This window comes from Somniosus microcephalus, chromosome 6, assembly GCF_052327205.1.
Source record: "Somniosus microcephalus isolate GS21.2 chromosome 6, FLI_Smic_1.0, whole genome shotgun sequence".
NCBI lineage: Eukaryota > Metazoa > Chordata > Chondrichthyes > Squaliformes > Somniosidae > Somniosus > Somniosus microcephalus.
Genome location: NC_140992.1, coordinates 13,400,920 through 13,421,416, shown reverse-complemented (window position 1 = coordinate 13,421,416; position 20,497 = coordinate 13,400,920). Strand labels below are relative to the sequence as shown.

The 20,497-nt window shown below is 45.8% G+C and overlaps 1 protein-coding gene across 1 annotated transcript in view; it reads left to right on the top strand.

Annotated features, from left to right (window-relative positions):
* The window catches only part of LOC147115483 (extracellular calcium-sensing receptor-like), a 45,871-nt gene that overhangs the window by 22,824 nt on the left and 2,550 nt on the right, over nucleotides 1–20,497 (top strand). Inside the window, exons 3-6 of the mRNA XM_085989594.1 lie at nucleotides 3,410–3,701; nucleotides 6,989–7,825; nucleotides 12,866–13,093; nucleotides 20,295–20,418. Of these exons, the coding sequence (XP_085845720.1) occupies nucleotides 3,410–3,701; nucleotides 6,989–7,825; nucleotides 12,866–13,093; nucleotides 20,295–20,418 (1,481 nt within the window). The remainder of the gene's footprint in view (nucleotides 1–3,409; nucleotides 3,702–6,988; nucleotides 7,826–12,865; nucleotides 13,094–20,294; nucleotides 20,419–20,497) is intronic.

Below are 20,497 nucleotides of genomic sequence, written 5' to 3'. Positions count from 1 at the left end.
GTTCTATAAACGATGCTGATAAAATCACTGCACTTCAGCCTCAGGAAATAGATAAATTCTTAACCAGCAAGATATTTTTTCATCTTGTTGTCTCCAGGGAGACATTAACAAATTAGTGACAATTAGCGCTGAATGTAAAGTTATCTTGTGTTATGCATAGATATCTACTGGGAAATGGATTTAGATGCCAGATTATATTTCACTTATTACGATAAGTTAAAGTGGAGGAGAACTTTAGTTTATTTGCATGGGTTTGACATTGACACAGTGCTTACAAGCCAGTTATACTGCCAGGAGTGCATTGATGTGGAAACAGTTTCGTCTTTATATTGATCCAAATATGTACTGTAATTTCCAGATGTCACAAGACTCTCATTCAGAGAAAAAGAAACAGAATTTCCTGGAAATACACAGCAGGTCAGGCAGTATCAATAGAGAGAGAAACAGGGTTAACATTTCAGGTCAATTACCTTCTGTCAGAACTGGAAAATGTTAGGGATGAACAGCTTTAAGTAAGTACAGAGCCAATGAAAAGGGAACAGAAAAAGAACAAAAAGGGAAGGTCTGTGATTGTGTGGAGGGCAGGAGTGATTAAATGACAAAAGGGATGATGGTGCAAGGCAAAAGGAGGTGATAATGGGACAAACATGGAAACAAAAGATGGGTCCAGAGGAGGTGTAAATGGTTACAGGATGTCCGAGAGAAAATGGGAGCGGTGGCGAAGAACTACTGTTGTTAAACTCAGTGTTTAGACTGTAAAGTAGTAAAGTGCCTAGTAGAAAGATGAGGTGATGTTCCTTGAGCTTACATTGTACTTCATTGGAACAGTGTAGGAGGCCAAGGACAGAGAGGTCAGAGTGGGAGTGAGATGGACAATTAAAGTGGCATCCGGAGAATTTCATTTTACTCGGCCAGAGAACTATGTGGAGGTGCCACTGTAACATGGTTCTTCCAGCCCTGCATAGATAGATACCAAACTCACAGCAGCACCTGCAGCATAATAACATCCCTAGAGAAGAACAGGAGTAGTGTACCATGCTGTGTCCCACGGGCAGTAACCTTTAAAGGGGATGTCAACGCTGTTTAAAAACATTTTTGCAGTTTCTCAACAAGCATGACTTTATAAGTTTCCGCACCATGTTCTGTTTTATTGTGTGGATAATTATCTTAAAGCATTTCACTTCCTTCCGCTATGGTGCAGTGCTGCTGCCGCTTGGAACACCAGGGTCAGAATGGGACAGATGTAGATTCAACACCCATACTTTCTGACTTGAATCTTATCATTCATGTGGAAATGACTTATGAAATAATACTGGGCGGCCTGCTGGTGGCGCTGTCCAGGGAGAGTATAAATACTCGGGCACGGGCCCAGCTTGCTCAGGACATTCTTTAACAGGAACTAGTGAAGGACACAACTAGATCTCCATGTTGTAAAACAGTTGATTAAAGCCTTGTTTAATACTCAGACCAAGTGCCGAGTAGCTTTCTTATGTCAATTTCCATTCCAGATTGGACCTATACAAGGAGATAACTATTTATCATAGGTTTTGGTGTCTCTCAGCTGTGGGAAGGAAAAAAATCTGTAAAACAAGTCACATTTGAATGGCAACTCACATGTTGTAAGGGGTATTGTCTAGTATGAAGGCCAGAGGAACTATGGTGTCAAGTAAAAAATTACATAAAATGAAAAAAAATACATTTAATCATTTTGTTTTCCATTTTTTTTCTGTGTATTTTTTCATTTTAATATGCATTATTTTATATGTAAAAACATCATAGATGCTTTTACTGGGAAGCTATATAAGTACATGAGGGAGCAGGGAATAGAAGGATATGTTGATAGGATGAGATGAAGTAGGGTGGGAGGAGGATCGTGTGGAGCATAAACACTGGCTTAGACCAGTTGGGCTGAACGGCCTGTTTCGGTGCTGTAAATTCTATGTAATTCTATGTAATGATTCTCTTTAATCATTTTGTGTCATTACGGTGGTCTGGCACTTTAATGTGCAGGTCTTTTAAAGACAATTAATGTGGCATGAAATGGAAGAGATGGAAAGAAACAACTAGCACCTTATCATGTCTTTAAGAGGTCACAAAACACTTGACATTATTTTTTATGTGTTTCTGCCTTCAAAGGGCAGAAGATAATTTGCACACAAAAAGATCCCTGTGTCAGGAAAGGATATCAATGGCCAGTTAATCTGGTTTTAGTGGTGGGAAGAATGTTGTCCAGGGTAACTCACTTGTCTTCTTTGAATTTTGCCATGGGAGCTTTTACATCCACCTGAACAGGAAGACGGAGCCTCGGTTCAACATTTTTTAAAATTTGCTTATGGGATCTGGGCGTCTCTGGCAAGGCCAGCATTTATTGCCCATCTCATCCCAGCTCATCCAAAAGACGGCGCCTCCAACAATACAGCACTCAGTACTACACTGAAGTGTCAACCCTCATCATAAGCTCAAATCTAGGAGAGGGGCTTCAACTCATAGGGGGATAAATTGGGTTGGTTTGTGTCTATTGTTCGCACCTCCGGGGGGTGCTAACGGGGCACAAATCCCCTAGCGCCCGGTAACGCCTCCTGGAAAATTCAGCGGGAGGTTAGTGGCGGTGGTAATCAGCAGAGCCCTGCGGCGCTGCGCCACTGGCGATGATGTCATCGCCGTGCGCAGCGCCTCACTTGCACCTTGGCCGCATACTTCCCTTGCGCCCCCTGACCTATCGCAGGACAATACGTGCGACAGGATCAGGGGGCGGATTGGCAGCGGCGGCGGCGCAAGTTAAAGAGCAGGTGTCGGATGGCCATTTTTACTTTGGCCGACTGCCAGCACCTGCCCCCTTTCGCTTTTGTATGCGGGGTGCCGGCCGCAATCGCTTAGCAGTAATTTAATTTAATTATTTAATCAGGGGAAGAGGCCTGCAATGACGTGGTGCTACGTGCCTCTGCACGTGGCGCTGTTGAACGTAGCGCCGTGAAATTCAGTAGTCGCGCCACAAGCAGGAGGTGGAATGCTTTCAGTAGCACCCCACCTCCTGTGTGAGGCGTCACTACTGAATTTACGGCGGGGGGGGGCGCTAACTTTTTCGGGGCGCTAAAATTAGCACCCCAAAATGGGCGTCACCCCATTTTCTCCCCATAATCTTCTGATTCAGAGGCCAGAGCGTTATTAACTAAGCCAAGCCTGTGCTATCAATATATCCAATCTGGCAGTTATAAGATTGAAAATTTTAGTAATTACTGTTATCTTTCGTTGTCTGACAGGCTACAGTTTCATCATTTGGTTCCCAGTCAAATTTGCGATAGTACATTGTTCGTATATGAATTATTTTAGTATAACACATGATATTCAAAATCTTCTAAGCTTTGGATTTGTAAATGAAGCGACTAACCAATGAACATGTACGTCTCAGTTTCAATTCCAGGTCGTTCCGCTGGATGCAGACGATGCTCTTTACATTACAAGAAATAAACAATGACCCAGCGCTCCTGCCAAATATAACACTAGGCTATGATATTTATGACACGTGCACCACACCAACTCATTCACTAAGGACAGTGTTGACATTAGCCAGTGGACCATATGAAGATGTCTCCAATTACAGCTGCAAGGGAACTTCTTCCATTCCTGTGATTGTCGGCGACTCCGGGTCAACACAATCTTTAGTAGTAGCCAAAACAATGACGCCCTTCAAAATTCCAATGGTAAGATCATGATTGTGAACATGAACTTCCGACCGCGGCTCAGCAAAAAAAGAATGAAAGAACTTGCTTTTGTAAGAATATTATCATATTTTTATGACACCCAAAGCACTTCACATCCAAACAATTACTTTTAATGTGTAGTCATTTTTGTTGCAAACATGGAGCCAATTTTGCACACAGCAAGATCCCACATACAGTATATGTGTTGAATGACCAGTCAACCTGTTTTTGCTAGTCATTGAAACAGGAATGTTGTCCAGGATATTGGGAAAGCACTCTATTCCTCTTCAAATATTGCCATGGGAGACAAGGTCTTGCTTTAACAGCTCACCCAAAAGATGGATCAACATGTATTTTAGTTACTTTAGCAACTTCAAACCTCAGCTGGATTTCCTTCACAGCACCAGATGTTTGCGCTGTGGGGAGGGTCTATTAGTGTCTGAGGGAAGGGGGCATGGGCTGATGTTTGGGTCAGAGACCATTTGCTAAAGCTCAGTACTGGCAGGTGCTGAGCAATTGTGTAAATTGGACATGTTCTCAGTGAAAAAGAGAAAGTTGTGAGGTAATATGATTGCTGTTTTTAGGATCCTAAAGGAACTAGATAATGTAGACTATGACAAGCTATTTCATCTTGTCCAGAACCGTAGAACCAGAGGACACAGTCTGTGCTTGAAGTTCAAAACCTACAGAAACAATATTTTGGTGAGAGCATGGTCAATCTATGGAACAGAATCCCTAGGGAGAGGGTGGAAGCATTCCTTCAGAAAATAATTTTTTGGGATAAAGTATATGAGTAACTTGAGACATGACATGTGGTAAATGTAGTGTGCTTGGCAGGAAAAAGATGACTTTGGACCTATAGTTCCCAAAGCTTTCCACCACTGGGGGTTTCCTTGTATCATAGCTAGGTCTGTTGATAGAGATAATTGATGGAGATAAATTTCTGTGATTAGTCAGCTGTAGCTCAATGGGTGGCACCCGTGCCTCTGAGTCGTTAGAAGGTTGTGGGTTCAAGTCCCACTCCTGAGACTTGAGCACAAAATTCTAAGCTGACACTCCAGTGCAGTACTGAGGGAGTGCTGCACTGTCAGAGGGGCCGTCTTTTGAATGAGACGTTAAACTGAGGCCCAGTCTGCTCTCTTAGGTGGATGTAAAAGATCTCATGGCACTGTTTTGAAGAAGAGCAGGGGAGTTATCTCCAGTCTCCTGGACAATATTTATCCCTCAATCAATATCACTAAAAGAGATTATCTGGTCATTATTGCTGTATGTGGGAACTTGCTGTGTGCAATTTGGCTGCCGTATTTCCTACATTACAATAGTGACTACACATCAAGAGTACTTCATTGGCTGTAAAGTGCTTTGGGATGACCGGTGGTCGTGAAAGGCACTATATAATTGTAATTAATTCATTCATTAATTCATTCTTTCTTTCTTCTCCATTATCGTTGTATCATGTGACTACCAAGATAGTAGACGGCAACTGGATGGGCACTGATTTTTTTCCGTCTAACAATTCCTTTGTTTCTATGGGCTGGATTTTCATTCGGCAGTCGGGAAGGAGGCGGGACTACAACTTTCGGTTTTTAGTCCCGCCTCCATCGACGTCCGGCCAATCGACGTGATTTTCCCTTGATTGACCAGCGGGCTCAGCAGGCCAATTAAGGGCCACCCAACAACAGGTGACGTCACAGACTGAAATTTCATCTGTCAAGGGTTTTTGACAGATGAAATATCAGTGTTTCACAGCTGTTTGAAGCTGTCAAACACTGACAGTCTGACTTCTAACCTGAGTCCTTCTACGCAGACTCAGTTAGAACTGTCACCGGCACTCAAAGCTGAAGGCTGTCACTTTTGACAGATCGCAGCCATTCAGCTTTCAGTGCCGGCTGAGTGATGAACTCCCGACGCCTACAGGAAGAAAGGCTGTTAAAGTAAGTACAGGTAATTTAAACTTCTTTACACACTTTAGACACACCAAACACACTTACCTTTGCACTCATGCACCCATCACACACCTGAACACTGACATCGCGACCCCTCCAAGTCCTTCAACCCAACGGCCCACCTGCTCTAACCTGGCGTGGTTTGGAGCCGTTGGGAATCCCACATGATACCCCTCCAAATAGGGATTAGGCTAAAAACTGCCTGATAACTACCTGTTAACAGGCAGTTAATTGGCACTAATCCCTTCCCGCCTCGGGTCGGCGGGTCCCAGTGCGGGGCGGGTGCCCGCCTCCTCTGAAACTTACGTGGAGGCGGGTTTTGGGTGGGATGGCGTCGGGACCCCCGAATTCAGGATTTTTGCCCCCCCCCGCACGCCTAAAAGCCCGCCTCACAGCACACGGAAAATCTGGCCCACATGTTCCTAAATGGCTACTGTTTATGTGCAAGCTTTGATACTGAGTGTTATCAGACCATTAAATCATGGGGGCATCATCTACATACGCATACTATCAATAGGAGTCAAGGGACAGTGATCCTGACCAATTTCCCACCCTAGACTAGGCCAGTGAGGCCAATCAGAATGTCCCTAGTATGCTTAGTTTTGGGTGACGCTGGTAGGTTGTGTTGGTGTTCAGTGTGTTTGTTGGGGGTGAGAGAATTATTATTAGAAGAGTTGGCTAGGCCCAACAACTGGTTCAATTTGTCATTCGGTTTGAATGTTGTGGGAACTACTAAAGCTGCACCTTTCCAACCTGCTCATTTTACTTGGTTGAAAATTGTCACACATGCAAAAGGGGGATAAAAAATCTAACATTGTCCAACTAAATCCAATTGATTTGAGCAGCATTAATGGCAGTTATGAAGGACTTGACTTTCTGACCTGGAAGTGGATGTGGGGATGGACAATGCTGAATGGTTAGTAACCCAAATTAATATAATACGACTTACATAGAATGACATAGAATATACTGCACAGAAACAGGCCATTCAGTCCAACCAGTCCATGTCAGTGTTTATGATCCACACAAGCTTCCTCCCAACCTACTTCATCTCGCCCTATCAACGTATCCTTCTATTCCTTTCTCCCTCATATGCTTATCTAGCTTCACCTTAAATGCATCTATACCATTTGCGTCAACTATTCCCTTTGGTAGCAAGTTCCACATTCTCACTACTCTCTGGGTAAAGAAGTTTCTTCAATTTCTTTCAACAATTTGTACCATTCTAATGTGGTTTCTGCATCTGCATTCATACTATGTCCAAGTGATTGTTCTATTCTCATGTCTCAATTATTTATGAAACTTTACATGATATCTTCCATCTTTAATTTTTTTCCCCAGGTCAGCTACTTCTCATCTTGTACCTGTCTCAGTAACAGAAACGAGTTCCCGACTTTTTTCAGAACAATACCAAGTGATGCCTTCCAGGCCAGAGCTGTAGCTCAATTAGTACATCGGTTCGGCTGGACCTGGGTTGGATCGGTGGCAGGTGATGATGACTACAGCCTATATGGGATTCAAGCATTCAGCGATGAAGTCAGAAAATATGGCGTGTGCATTGCTTTCACTGAAGTAATTCCAAAAGTGTACTCCAGGCGAAAGATACTTCAAATAACAGAGACAATCAAAACATCTACCGCCAGGGTCATTGTCATGTTTGCTCTTGAGGGAGATGTGTATCCTTTAATCAGAGAAGTTGTAAAGCAAAATATCAGTGGTAGACAATGGATAGCGAGTGAGGCCTGGGTTACATCTGCTTTAATTGCAACAAGAGAAAATCTCCTGTCTTTGAGCGGGACAATAGGGTTTGCAATTCACAGAGCAGAAATTCCAGGCCTGAGAAATTTCCTTCTTCAAACTCACCCTTTCAAAACTCCAAATATTATCTTTGTCAAAGAGTTGTGGGAAACAATATTTCAATGTTCTCTTGGGACGCCAGTTGAACGCAAAGGGCAGCGAGCATCAATGTTATCTCAGAAAAAATGCACGGGATCAGAAGAGTTAAACAATACTTACAATATATATTCCGATGTATCAGAATTAAGAATTTCATATAACGTGTACAAAGCAGTATATGCAATAGCTCATTCACTTCACAATTTATATTCGTGTAAAAATGGTAGTGGCCCGTTTGACAATCAAACTTGCGCAAACATCTTCGACTTCCAACCTTGGCAGGTAAAGTATTTTAGGAATTATAAAACAATTTCAGATCTATATAATTCAATTGTGCTGCAGATTCAAGGGTCATGTCATCACTGCGGTTGAAAAGAGACGGAGAGAAAGTGAAGATAAATGAAGAGATAGGATCAGAAATCAATGGACTATGATTTGGGTGGTTATACTGGGATCACGGATGCCAGTGCCCTCCAGTACCGAAACAGCCGGAGTTTGCAGAGTTTCTTAGAGGGCACCTCATTTCCCTGGGGCCGCTGGGCATCTGCAATATGGTCCAGTATCCTGTGCCCATCTGCCCCATGGGGCTGGAAATCCAGTTCCTAGCCACCATCAGGGACGAGCGCCCAATCTCTGCCCTCCTCAAGACTCCATCCACCTGCCCTTTGACCCCCATGTAAAGGGAGGAGGGGCGGGGGCAATCCAAATTTGGTTTTTTAAAAGCGGCTTCCCTGGCCTCGACCCTGTGGTGGAGTCCCACTTGCATCCAATTGGAAGCCAGTGCAACTCATCTCTCTCAGGATCTCAGGCCTCCAGTAATACATTGGGCAGGATTTTCATTGAACCGTGGAGGCAGGATTGGAGGCATGTGGGGGTTTAAAATCTTGAAATCGGGGGGCACGAACCCATCCCACCCCCAACCCGCCTCCATGCAAGTTTCAAAGGAGGGGGGTACCCGACCCACGCTGGGACCCGCCTCCCTGAGGCGGGAAGGGGATTAGTGGCAGTTTTTAGCCTAATCCCTATTTTTATTGGTGAAGTGTGGGATTTCCGATGGCTCCAAACCACGCCAAGTTAGCGAGGTGGGCTGTCAGGATGAAGGGCTTGGAGGGGTCGAGATGTCCGGTGTTCAGGTGAGCGATGGGTGCGTGAGTGCAGAGGTAAGTGTGTTTGGTGTGTGTAAAGTGTTTAAAGAAGTTTTACTTACATTTACTTACCTTTACAGCCTTCCTTCCTTCAGGTCTCGGGAGTCCCTCATCTCACCGGCACAGAAAGCAGAATGGCCGCGATCTGTCAAAATCGGCAGCATTCAGCTTTCTGTTGCAGAGAGATCTCTAAATCATCCTGAGAGGAAGGAATTAACTTAGAGTGCAGATTGTCAGTGATTGACAGCTTCAAACAGCTGTGAAACGCTGATATTTCATCTGTCAAAAGATCTTGACAGATGAATTGTCTGTCTGTGACATCACCTGTTGCCGGGTGGCCCTTAATTGGCCTGCTGAGCCCACTGGATGGGCTCAACAAGGTCAATCAAGTGAAAATCACGTGGGTTGGCCACAACTCGATGGAGGCGGGACTACAACCCCAAAAGTTGTAGTCCCGCCTCCTACATGCCTCCTCAATGAAAATCCAGCCCATTGGGTCCCTTATGAGCCAGGGAAGCTGTACTCCCAGCATAGGGAGTCTGTGCCCAAGGCTTTCTTCCCTTGCAGTCATTGGTGCTCTTTTCTCTAGAAAAGGGAAGGCTGAGGGGTGACCTAATAGAGGTCTTTAAATTTATGAAGCGGTTTGATAGGGGAGAGTAGAGAAGGTATTACCACTTGTGGGAAGTCCATAACTAGGAGTCATCAATGTAAGAGAGTCACCAATACATCCAATAGGAATTTCAGGAGAAACTTCTTTACCCAAAGCATGGTAAGAATGTGGAGCTCACTACCACATGGTGTAATTGAGGCAAATAGCATAGATGCAGTTAAGGGGAAGCTAGACAAGCACATGAGGGAGAAAGCAATGAAAGGATATGCTGATAGGGTTAGATGAAGAGAGGTGGGAGGAGGCTCGTGTGGACCAGTTGGGCCAAATGGCCTGTTTCTTTGCTGTACATTCTATGTAATTCTATGTAAGGAAGAGGCAGAGGCTCTGTCCCTTAAAAGGCCATCCAGGAATTCCTGGAGTCAGCCGGAACTTGGTGTAACCTAGTCCCTGCCTTTTCCCGATGGGCTTCGCCTGACCCCCACCAGGGTTACAGCGGAGACCTTTGGAAATTCATGGCTATTTGGTTAAGAACATAAAGTAAGAAATAGGAGCAGGAGTCGGCCATTCGGCCCCTCAAGCCTGCTCTGCCATTCAATAAGATCATGGCTGACCTTCTACCTCATCAACACTTTCCCTCACTATCCCCATATCCCTTGATTCCCTTAATATCTAAAAATCTATCGATCTCTGTCTTGAATATAATCAATGACTGAACCCCCACAGCCCCCTGGGGTAGAGAATTCCAAAGTTTCACCACCTGCTGAGTGAAGAAATTTCTCCTCATCTCAGCCCTAAATGGCCGACCCCTTATTCTCAGCCTGTGACCCCTGGTCCAAGACTCCCCAGCCAGGGGAAACATCCTCCCTGCATCTACCCTGTCAAGACCTGTAAGAATTTTGTATATTTCAATGAGATCACTTCTCATTCTTCTAAACTCTAGAGAATATAGGCCTAGTCTACTCAATCTCTCCTCATAGGACAATCCCCCAATCCCAGGAATCAGTCTGGTGAGCCTTCGCTGCACTCCCTCTATGGCAAATATATCCTTCCTTAGGTAAGGAGACCAAAACTGTACACAATACTCCAGGTCTGGTCTCACCAGGGCCCTATATAATTGCAGCAAGACATCTTTATTCTTATACTCAAATCCTCTTGAATTGAAGTCCAACATGCCATTTGCTTTCCTAATTGCTTGCTGTACCTGCATGTTAACTTTCAGTGATTCATGTACAAGGACACCCAGTTCCCTCTGAATACTTTAAATGCTAGCCATTGCTTGTCTACCGTCATACCTTTTTATGTAGTTTCCCAATCTACCTTAGCCAACTTGCCCCTCATACCTACGTAGTTTGCTTTGTTTAGATTTAAGATCCTAGTTTTCGATTGAACCAAATTACTTTCAAACTCAATGTAAAATTCTATCATATTATGATCATTCTTCCCTAAAGGCTCCTTTACTACAAGGTTATTAATGAACCCTTTCTCGTTGCACAATACTAGATCTAAAATAGCCTGTTCCTTAGTTGGTTCCGCAACATACTGACCTAGAAAACTATCTTGTATACATTCCATGAATTCGTCCTCCACACTATTACTGCAAATTTGGTTTGCCCAGTCTATATGTAAATTAAAGTCCCCCATGATTACTGTATTACCCTTGTTACATGCACCTCTAATTTCCTGATTTATACTCTGCCCTACATTACAACTATTGTTTGGCGGCCGATAAACAACTCCCACCAATGTTTTCTGCCCCATGCTGTTTCTTAGCTCCACCCAAACTGATTCTACTTCTTGATTTTCGGAGCTAAGGTCCTTTCTCTCTACTGTCTTTATCCCATCCTTAATTATCAGGGCTACCCCTCCTCCTTTTCCATTTTGCCTATCTCTTCTAAAAGTTAAGTATCCTGGAATATTTAGTTCCCAACCTTGGCTGCATTGCAACCATATCTCCGTAATGGCTATTAGATCAAACCTGTTCATTTCTATCTGCGCTATTAATTCATCTATTTTGTTGTGAATGCTTCGTGCATTCAGATATAGTACCTTTAGCTTTGACTTATTTCTATTTTTCCCTGATGTCACCTTAGTCACTGATGCCTTATTACCTTTGTTACTCTCTCTGTCCCTTCCTGACCCACTCTGCTTAATTTTACCCAAAACTCTGCTCTGCTCTAGAGCCTTGACATTTCTCTAGCTGCTTTTAAATTGACTCTTTCCTGAATCCTCCCACCTCGCCTACCCCCTACCTTCATTAGCTTTAAGTCGAGCCCATCCCAACGGAACAACTCCCTCTTTCCCCAGTACTGGTGCCAGTGCCCCATGAGCTGAAACCACTTCCTCCGACACCATTCTTTGAGCTATGCATTTAAACCTCTAATCTGTTTGTCCCTATCCAGAGATTATTACCATTGAGGTTCTGCTTTTTAATTTGGATCCTAGCTCCTCAAACTCCCTCAGCAGAACCTCATTCCTAGTTCTACCTATGTCGTTGGTTCCTACATGAACCATGACAACTGGATCCTCCCCCTCCCACTCCAAGTTCTCCTCCAGCCCCGAGGAGATGTCTTTAACCCTGGCACCGGGCAGGCAACACAACCTTCAGAACTCTCAGTTGTGGCTGCAGAGAACAGTACCTATCCCAGTCGTTGTTGATGCTTGACTTTTAAAAGCTTTTAGCAGAAACAAAAAGAGGTAGGGAGTTGGATTATTGATGTCCTGAAACAAAATGAGTTAGAGTGGGATTGCGGTGAATCTTAATTGCAATGGAATGAGGATGTAGGAATGAAGCGGGTGTAGGATGTGAAATACTTTCAACATAGCAATAAGAATAAGATTAAAATGTGGAACTCAGTGTGATATGCAATGTAATGAAGCCATTGCTTTATGCATGCTTGTTGGAAAATATCACAACAGAAACATGCCACAATGTGTGTAGTTTGCATTCAGCTGAAGCTCTGGTAGAATTGTCTCCATTTTAGATTTTTTAAAAACTTAGTAAAGCTGATTCACCCACAAGGCAGATAGGCAATAATTATAGATATAGAAAGAAAGAAGTTACATTTATATAGCACCTTTCACAACCTCAGGATGTGCCAAAGAGCTTTATGCTCATTCAGCACAACATTCGGCTGTGGGGTTGATATATATTGATAACTGACTGGCATGATGGGCCTAATGGTTTTTCTCTATTCCTACAAAAACCCCATCAGGTTTAGGTATCACAACTGCAAAAGTTGATTGCAGTCCCACCCACTGAAGTCAATGTAAAAGAAAAATCGTGCGAGGCATTAAACGGGCAGTTGTTTCGCTATCGTCCGTTTTGTGCTTCCGCCCGAGACCAAGTTCACCCCCTCTGTCCCTGCAAAGTTCTATCAATGAAGATGGAATCTAAAGAATGGCAGAAATTTGAAACTATGAATTGACTAAAAAGAACTAAAACCGATAGTTTAGAATGATTTTGTTGGCTAGTTCTGTAATGATGTTGGCAATCTGTTCTAACCTCTAACTCTTTGCTCAGCTTTTACATTACTTGAAAGAAGTTCTAACCTCTAACTCTTTGCTCAGCTTTTACATTACTTGAAAGAAGTAAGATACACCAGTAAATTGGGAGAAGAGATCTATTTTGATGAGAACGGTGATATAGTTGCAACATATGACATTGTGAATTGGCAGAAGAAGGAAGATGGCTCAGTCAAATTTGTACACGTGGGACATTTTGATGCAGCTACAGAAACAGGACAAGATCTTGTGTTAAATGAGGAGGCTATCATCTGGACTGGTGGGAAGGCGGAGGTAAACCACTGCAGTTATTTGCCTGCTTTGAAGGCTTGTTACTCCCGTAACCAATATACAGAGTCAAAGGCTGGAATTTTGCTAGCGCTCAGAGGGTGGGTTCGGAGGTGGGTCTGCTGTCAAAATTGCAAAGATTGCCCACCTCCATGTCAGTTTCCCAAGTGTCGAGTCTGTCTGCGCTTTACAGACCCGACACCAAGCGGCGGGTGAGCCAATTCAGATACTTAACAGCTTGTTAAAAGGCACTTAGACACCATCTTACCATGTACTTAACATTTTACCAGCTTTTTCACAAGGTTCCCAGCACTCGGGGATCACGTCAGTTAAGTAGGTCGGGCTGTCAATGACTCTCCATTCCTCTGACTAGTTGACAGCTGCAAAAGTGGTATAAAAGCTATCATATCACAGCTGTTCACTTTCCAATCTTATAAGCTTGAGCCTTCAGGACTTGAAACACACCTTTGAGGTTTATGCCGTTTGGAAGTGTTTGGAGTGAACTCTCTATCCACTGTCACCTCCTTGGAACAACCATCTCACCACTGACAGATTGCTTCTGTCATCTCAACTTCAGCTGCCATATATAACATCAGAATGGGCATGACTTATGCTCTCTCACCTTGGTCCTCAGAATCTGATGACGATCAGCCGCAGCAGCAGCAGTACCTGTCACACCAGCAGCAGCAACAACAAGAGCGGCAACATTCTCCTGAACCACCTGATGCTGCACAGGGCAGAGGGCATCAGCGCAGGGCTGCACCACACTGGAGGCGATACCTCCAGCACAGGGTATACAGGCAGAGGATGTGCTTCCTCAACATGATGGAGCAGCAGTGCCAAAGGAGGCTCAAGCTATCGCGCCAGGTCATCGCCGACATTTGCACATTGCTGGAGCAAGACCTGCAGCCCAGAGGAAGGGGTGAACACCCCTTACCAGTGGCTGTCAAAGTTACCAGCGCCCTCAACGTCTTCACCTCAGGCTCCTTCCAGGCATCTGCAGCAGACATTTCCGGCATCTCACAGACGGCCGCCCACACATGCATCACACAGGTCACTCGTGCCCTCTTTAACAAGTCCACCAATTATATCCACTTTGCAAGTGACGAAGGCAATGTCAATGAGCGGGTGCTCAGCTTTGGAGCTCTGGCTGGCTTCCCATGGGTGCAGGGCATCATTGACTGCACATATGTGGCCATCAAGACGCCCCATCAGAACCCAGTGGTATTTGTCAACCGCAAAGGGTTCCATTCCCTCAATGTGTAGTTGGTCTGCATCCATAGGAAGATTATCATCCACGCGTGTGCTAAGTTCCCTGACTAAGTTCCCAACTGCCATGACTCGTACATCCTGAGCCAGTCCACCGTCCCTCAGTCTTTCCACCTGGCTGCTTGGAGACAAGGGCTATCCCCTGAAGACATGGTTCATGACACCTTTGAGGAGGCCAAAAACGAGGCTGAGGAATGTTATAATCAAAGCTTTCTTTTCCAAGTGCTTCTACGTGGTGCTATCCCTGTGGCTTCAGCAGAGGTAGACACAGCCTCCTCGCCTCCCTGCTGCGCCTGCTTAGATGCCTTTGGTGGTCGTCCTCTGGGATTTGGAACTTGTGAGGGCCCTGCCAAAGTCTGCTCCTCCTGCGACTGTGCAGGGGCAGACTCGGACATTGCTGGCCGGGGAGGCATCTGGGGCTCTGAGCGAGGGGTTGGTAAGGGGGTGGAAGTCAGAGTGCTTGGAGAGGAGCCCCCACTTCCATGTCCCCATCCACCATCATACCTCTCATAGGCCACCCGCACTTCCCTGCTAGCACGTACCTGGAGAGCACCTTGCTGCACTTCAGTAGAGCCATGAGGGCCCACGTCAATATGGACAGCCCTCCTAGAAAGGACGTCTATGAGCCTTTGCTTTCTCTCTTCCATGGATGCCCAACTACTCTGAAGTAAAACAATGTTCTCATGAGACTGCTGCATTATGTCCTCCATGCAGGTGGCCATCATATCCAGGGATGAACTTATAGTTGCCAGTGAGTGCACTATGGTGGTGCTCGTGTTGGAGATGGACTCCTCCATTCTCTGCACACTCGCAGTCACCGCGGTCAAGAAACCTGTCACAGCACTTGTTCCTGCAGCTCCAGGATTGCCCTCATCCTGATGGCCCCTGTGGCGCAGCGTCTACATGCAGCTGAGCAGAGCTAGGAGACTCCTGCGCCCTCTGACAAGGACTCTCCACTGCTGTCACTGTCTCCACCATCTGCTCTTGCTCACCTGTGATGTGCAATACACCAGTTGACAGCACTACTGTATCTCGCGACGGACCCACTGAGTTGTGCGTCTCTGTGCTGGTGCTGGCTTGCCTTGTATGAGGTGACGCTGCGCCCTCAGAGGCAGGAGGTTCGTCTGCGGACTCTTCTTGCTCTTCCTCCTGGACAGTGGGGCGGGGTGGGGGGGGGGGTGGTGTGGGTGGAAGAGCTCTTGATGGACCTTTGGGAGAGTAAAGACAGCATTTAGATATATGAGCTGTTGACAGCAGACACATATCATTATCTACCAGATGAGCATTCATTTGCTGTTGACATCAGATCCCATATGAATGACTGATGAAAGCCATGCAAGTGTATGGCAAATTATTCTGTCACCAGATTCTTCTAATGAGCCCCTCGCTCCATCCCCCACTTCCAGCTGGTCAACCACTCCAGCAATATCCAGTGCTGCTTCCTCTGTAGTGGCCAGAAATGCCATGGATTGATGGCCTCCTCCCATTTTCTCCCACTCCCTCTTATTGTGGGCTCTCTTTTCCTGCAAGGAGGGAAAGAAGAGAAGGTTGAGTGAGAGTGATGGAATTATTGTAAGGAATGGATTCGGATAGAGCTTTAGCGGGAGTCTATGGTTGTGGTGGTTGAAGGTCAATCATCACAGCCCCAGGATGTCGCTGCAGGAGTTCCTCAGGGCAGTGTCCTAGGCCCAACCATCTTCAGTTGCTTCATCAATGACCTTCCCTCCAACATAAGGTCAGAAATGGGGATGTTTGCTGATAACTGCACAGTGTTCAGCGCCATTCACAAATCCTCAGATAATGAAGCAGTCCATGCCCACATGCAAGAAGACCTGTACGATGTTCAGGCTTGGGCTGATAAGTGGCAGGTAACATTCGCGCCACACATGTGACAGGCAATGACTATCTCCAACAAGCGAGAGTCTAACCATCGCCCCTTGACATTCACCGGCATTACCATCGCCGATTTCCCCACCATCAACATCCTGGAGGTAACCATTGACCAGAAATTTAACTGGACCAGCCACATAAATACTGTGGCAACAAGAGCAGGTCAGAGGCTAGGTATTCCGTGGCAAGTGTCTCACCTCTTGACTTCCCCAAAGCCTTTCCACCATCTACAAGGCACAAGTAAGGCATGTGATAGATTACTCTCCACTTGCCTGGATGAGTGCAGCTCCAACAATACTCAAGAAGCTCGACATCATCGAGGACAAAGCAGCCCACTTGATTGGCACCCCATGCACCAGCTCAAACATTTACTCCCTCCACCACCAGCGCACCGTGGCTGCAGTGTGTACCATCTACAAGATGCGCTGCAGCAACTCGCCAAGGCTTCTTTGGCAGCACTTCCCAAACCCGCAACCTCTTCCACCTAGAAGGAAAAGGGCAGCAGGCGCATGGGAACACTACCACCTCCAAGTTCCCCTCCAAGTCACACACCATCCTGACTTAGAAGTATATCACCGATCGTTCATCGTCGCTGGGTCAAAATCCTGGAACTCCCTCCCTAACAGCACTGTGGGAGTACCTTCACCACATGGACTGCAGCGGTTCAAGAAGGCGGCTCACCACCACCTTCTCAAGGGCAATTAGGGAATGAACAATAAACGCTGGCCTTGCCAGCGACGCCCACATCCCATAAACTAATTGAAAAAAAATGATGCAGTGGGGTGCCAATACCAAGTAGATTCCTTTGTGTTGTTGATGTCTTTGCATTACATTGAGGCTGAGTGTGAGGGGTGCATAGTAAGATGGGGACCTGATAATGTAGATAGAGAGAGAGGGATGGATGAAGGTCCAACAGATGTTGGGGTGAGTAACTTTGTGTAGGAGTAGGGATGGCAGTGCAGAGTGTTGGGGAAGTGAGGACAGGCACTGCAGCATCAAGTTAAGTGTGGGTTCATACTCACTTTTACTGATCATAGAAAATCATTAAGCCTCTTGCGGCACTGCACCCAGGTCCCAATGACCACTGGCATGCCTATCACCTCCTGCGCAATCTGAAGCCACGCTGCCTTCGTCTCCTGGGGAGACCTCTTCCTACCGTCAGTTGGAGAACCTCCACAAGATGATGGAGGGACTCATCACTGATCCGAGGCACAGCTCTTTGGCATTGGGAGCACATTGTTCACACCTACAGACAGTCCTAGCACTGAATTCTGTGTAATTACAACTGACAGCAAATGGGGCGATGGCTCCTTTAAATATATCAGCAAAAATTGCATCATCCGCTGATGTCACCAGACGTGCACCTTTTAATTGGGCCGGGAAACGCGCAGGACGGGCTTTACAAGGCCCATTATGGGAAGATCTTTCTTTTCAGTGGGATCAATGCAGCAGCGGGGTCGCCCCCCCGCCATCGCCCTCTCCTGCCATGAAGCCGCCCAGGTTGGCGAAATTCCGGCCACAGTGAGATTTTCATCAGGTCTAGAATCCAAAGTATGTTTTCCAGCAGCAGCAGGGGTAATTTTGATTCTATTAGCTCTACAAGTTAAGCTTGTCAGACAGTCTTTCGGTGACCTAGAATGTACTGACTTTAAAAACTGATTGGGCAATTTCTCGTTGAGATATATATGCAAGCAACTCGATCACCTCTAATGTTTATTATGATACAAGTATAATCTCTAGAATGAACTGTTACAAAAATATGAATGACACTTAATGACTTTTGTAATATGCATTGGGGACAATCTGCTCTGGTTGCTCCGTGTCGGTAATGTTGGGGAGGAGTGTTTGCTTATTTCCACTAGTTATATCAGTGTAATCCTGGCAGAATCGGTCGAACCAGCACAAAAGATTGAGGAATTTTAAATGTAAGTGGGTTACACCTAAAATCACTTACGCTCGTGTTTTCCATGATATTTTAGTTCAAGGTTCGTTTCACCCAAATCAGGCTCCGCCCACAAAACTGTCCATGCCCCCCCAGGTCAAAATTGCGAGGCTTCGCCAATTGCGTTGGTTTGGGAAGGCTCTTCAAATTGTGTTCAGCTTCTTAGGCGCACAGGCACTAGTCATAGAGTCATAGGTCTAGAAATTCATTAAGGCGCTGCCAGCTTTGCGGCCAGTTACCGCCTAAAGAGGGCTTCTGTGCCAAAAATGAGTTTGCGCTGATATTCAGCGCAGCGGTATTGGCGGCGGTAGCCGTTAGCGCTGCGCCGGCACCGATGACGTCATCGGTGTGCGCAGTGCCCCGGTTCCGCCCCGAAACCGGCCCGATCCCCATATTTAGTAGCGGCCGCAAACAGCGACCAGAAAACGGGGCCGTGCTGTAGCCTTAGTGGGGCGCTTTAAAGGGGAAGGTGCGGCCGGCCGCTTTTTTGTCGGCCGCCTGCCCGCACCTCCTTCCCCAGCCTCCTCCACCACCCCCCCCGCGGCATTGCCGGCTGCTTTCCGCGAACCCGGCACTTCTCCGTGGTGCCGGGCTCATTTGCCAGCACTCTCCAGCGGCGATCTCCCCATTGCAGGCAGCTCCCCCTTAAGAGAAGGAGGAGGCCTGCAGTACCGCAGCCTGCCGCTCCGCAGCGGCTGGCGCAGCGGCGCCAAGAGCACTGAAATTCAGTGTCAGCGCCCCAAGCGGAGGCGGGCACACCCTGGTATAGCGCCCGGTTCCGAATTGGGGCGCAAACACTGAATATCTGATGATCGCTAATGGCTCCCCGCCCAGCGCTAACTTTTGGGCGCGAGCGAGCTGGCCGCCCCAAAGTGAATTTCTAGGCCATAGAGTCATAACGACACAGAAGGAGGCCATTTGTCCCATCGAGTCCATGCCAGCTCTCTGTAGAGCAATCCAGTCAGTCCCATTCCCCCGCTCTATCCCTGTAGCCCTGCAAATTTATTTCCCTCAAGTGCCTATCCAGTCTCCCCTTGAAAACATTGAGTGTGTCCGCTTCCACCACTTCCATTGGCAGCGAGTTCCAGGTCCTCACCACTCGCTGTGCAAGAAAGTTTTTCCTCACATCCCCCCTTTATCTCTTGCCCAAAACTTAAATCTGTGTCCCCTCATCAACTAGTGGGAACAGCCTTTCCCTGTCCAGCCTATCCAAACCCGTCATAATCTTGTACACCTCTATCAAATCACCCCGCAACCTCCTTTGCTCTACTGAAAACAAATCCAGCTTCTCCAACCTGTCCTCATAGCTAAGATCCTCCATCCCTGGAACCATTCTAGTAAATCTCCTCTGCACCCTCTCAAGGGCCTTCACATCCTTCCTAAAGTGTGGTGACCAGAACTGGACGCAATACTCCAGTTGTGGCCTAACCAATGCTTTATAAAGTAGGCACATTAAAAGACTTTTAATATCAATAAATATTTAATTTACTAAAAAGACTGACTAGTGTACACTAATGAAACTGTTAAATGGTTTAGTATAGTTTTTTTCAGTGATTTTAAACCAGATTACTCACAAGCGGAGATCTGGACACTCATATTAAAAATGCTTAATTTTTATGATAAACCTATTTTCAGCTGTATTAATATAACTCCACCAGGTTACCACTCTTAAATATATCAAGGGCTACTTTTAATGGAAAGAAAAACAAAGAAACAATTATGTGCTATTACATTGCCCGATTGCGCTGGTTCATAGACGGTTTTATGTTTGTGATTATGCAAATTTATTTTAGCGGTAAGCTAACCAGCGCAATTTTAAGCAATTTCCCGATTGCGCCCAAAACGGAAACTGTAACCAGTAGTGACTATAGTGGGAGCATTTCTTCAGATCTCTGTTGCCAGTGAAATCATAGTCTGATTTTTTTTACAATTTTGCAAGATATAGCAAACCTAGGAAATATGGCTGCTATCTTACAATGACGGTAACATATCGCGACCAGAGGAAATTGTCCCTCACGTTTGTTTGCTGGAATTTAATCAGTTCCTCGTGTTATAAACTGTTGTGAAATTATACACGCACTTTGTTCTTTTTCATTAATATATCAGGCCCCAGAGTCATTATGCAGTAAAAGTTGCCTTCCTGGAGCAAGGAAAGCAATTCGAAACGGGGAACAGATCTGCTGCTTTGACTGTCTACCATGCGCCGATGGTGAAATCAGCAATGAAATAGGTATATATATTTACCTTATGAGTAAGCTTCAAAAGCATTTTCGTGTCAATTCATTGGATAAGAGGGGAGATGAGTAGAA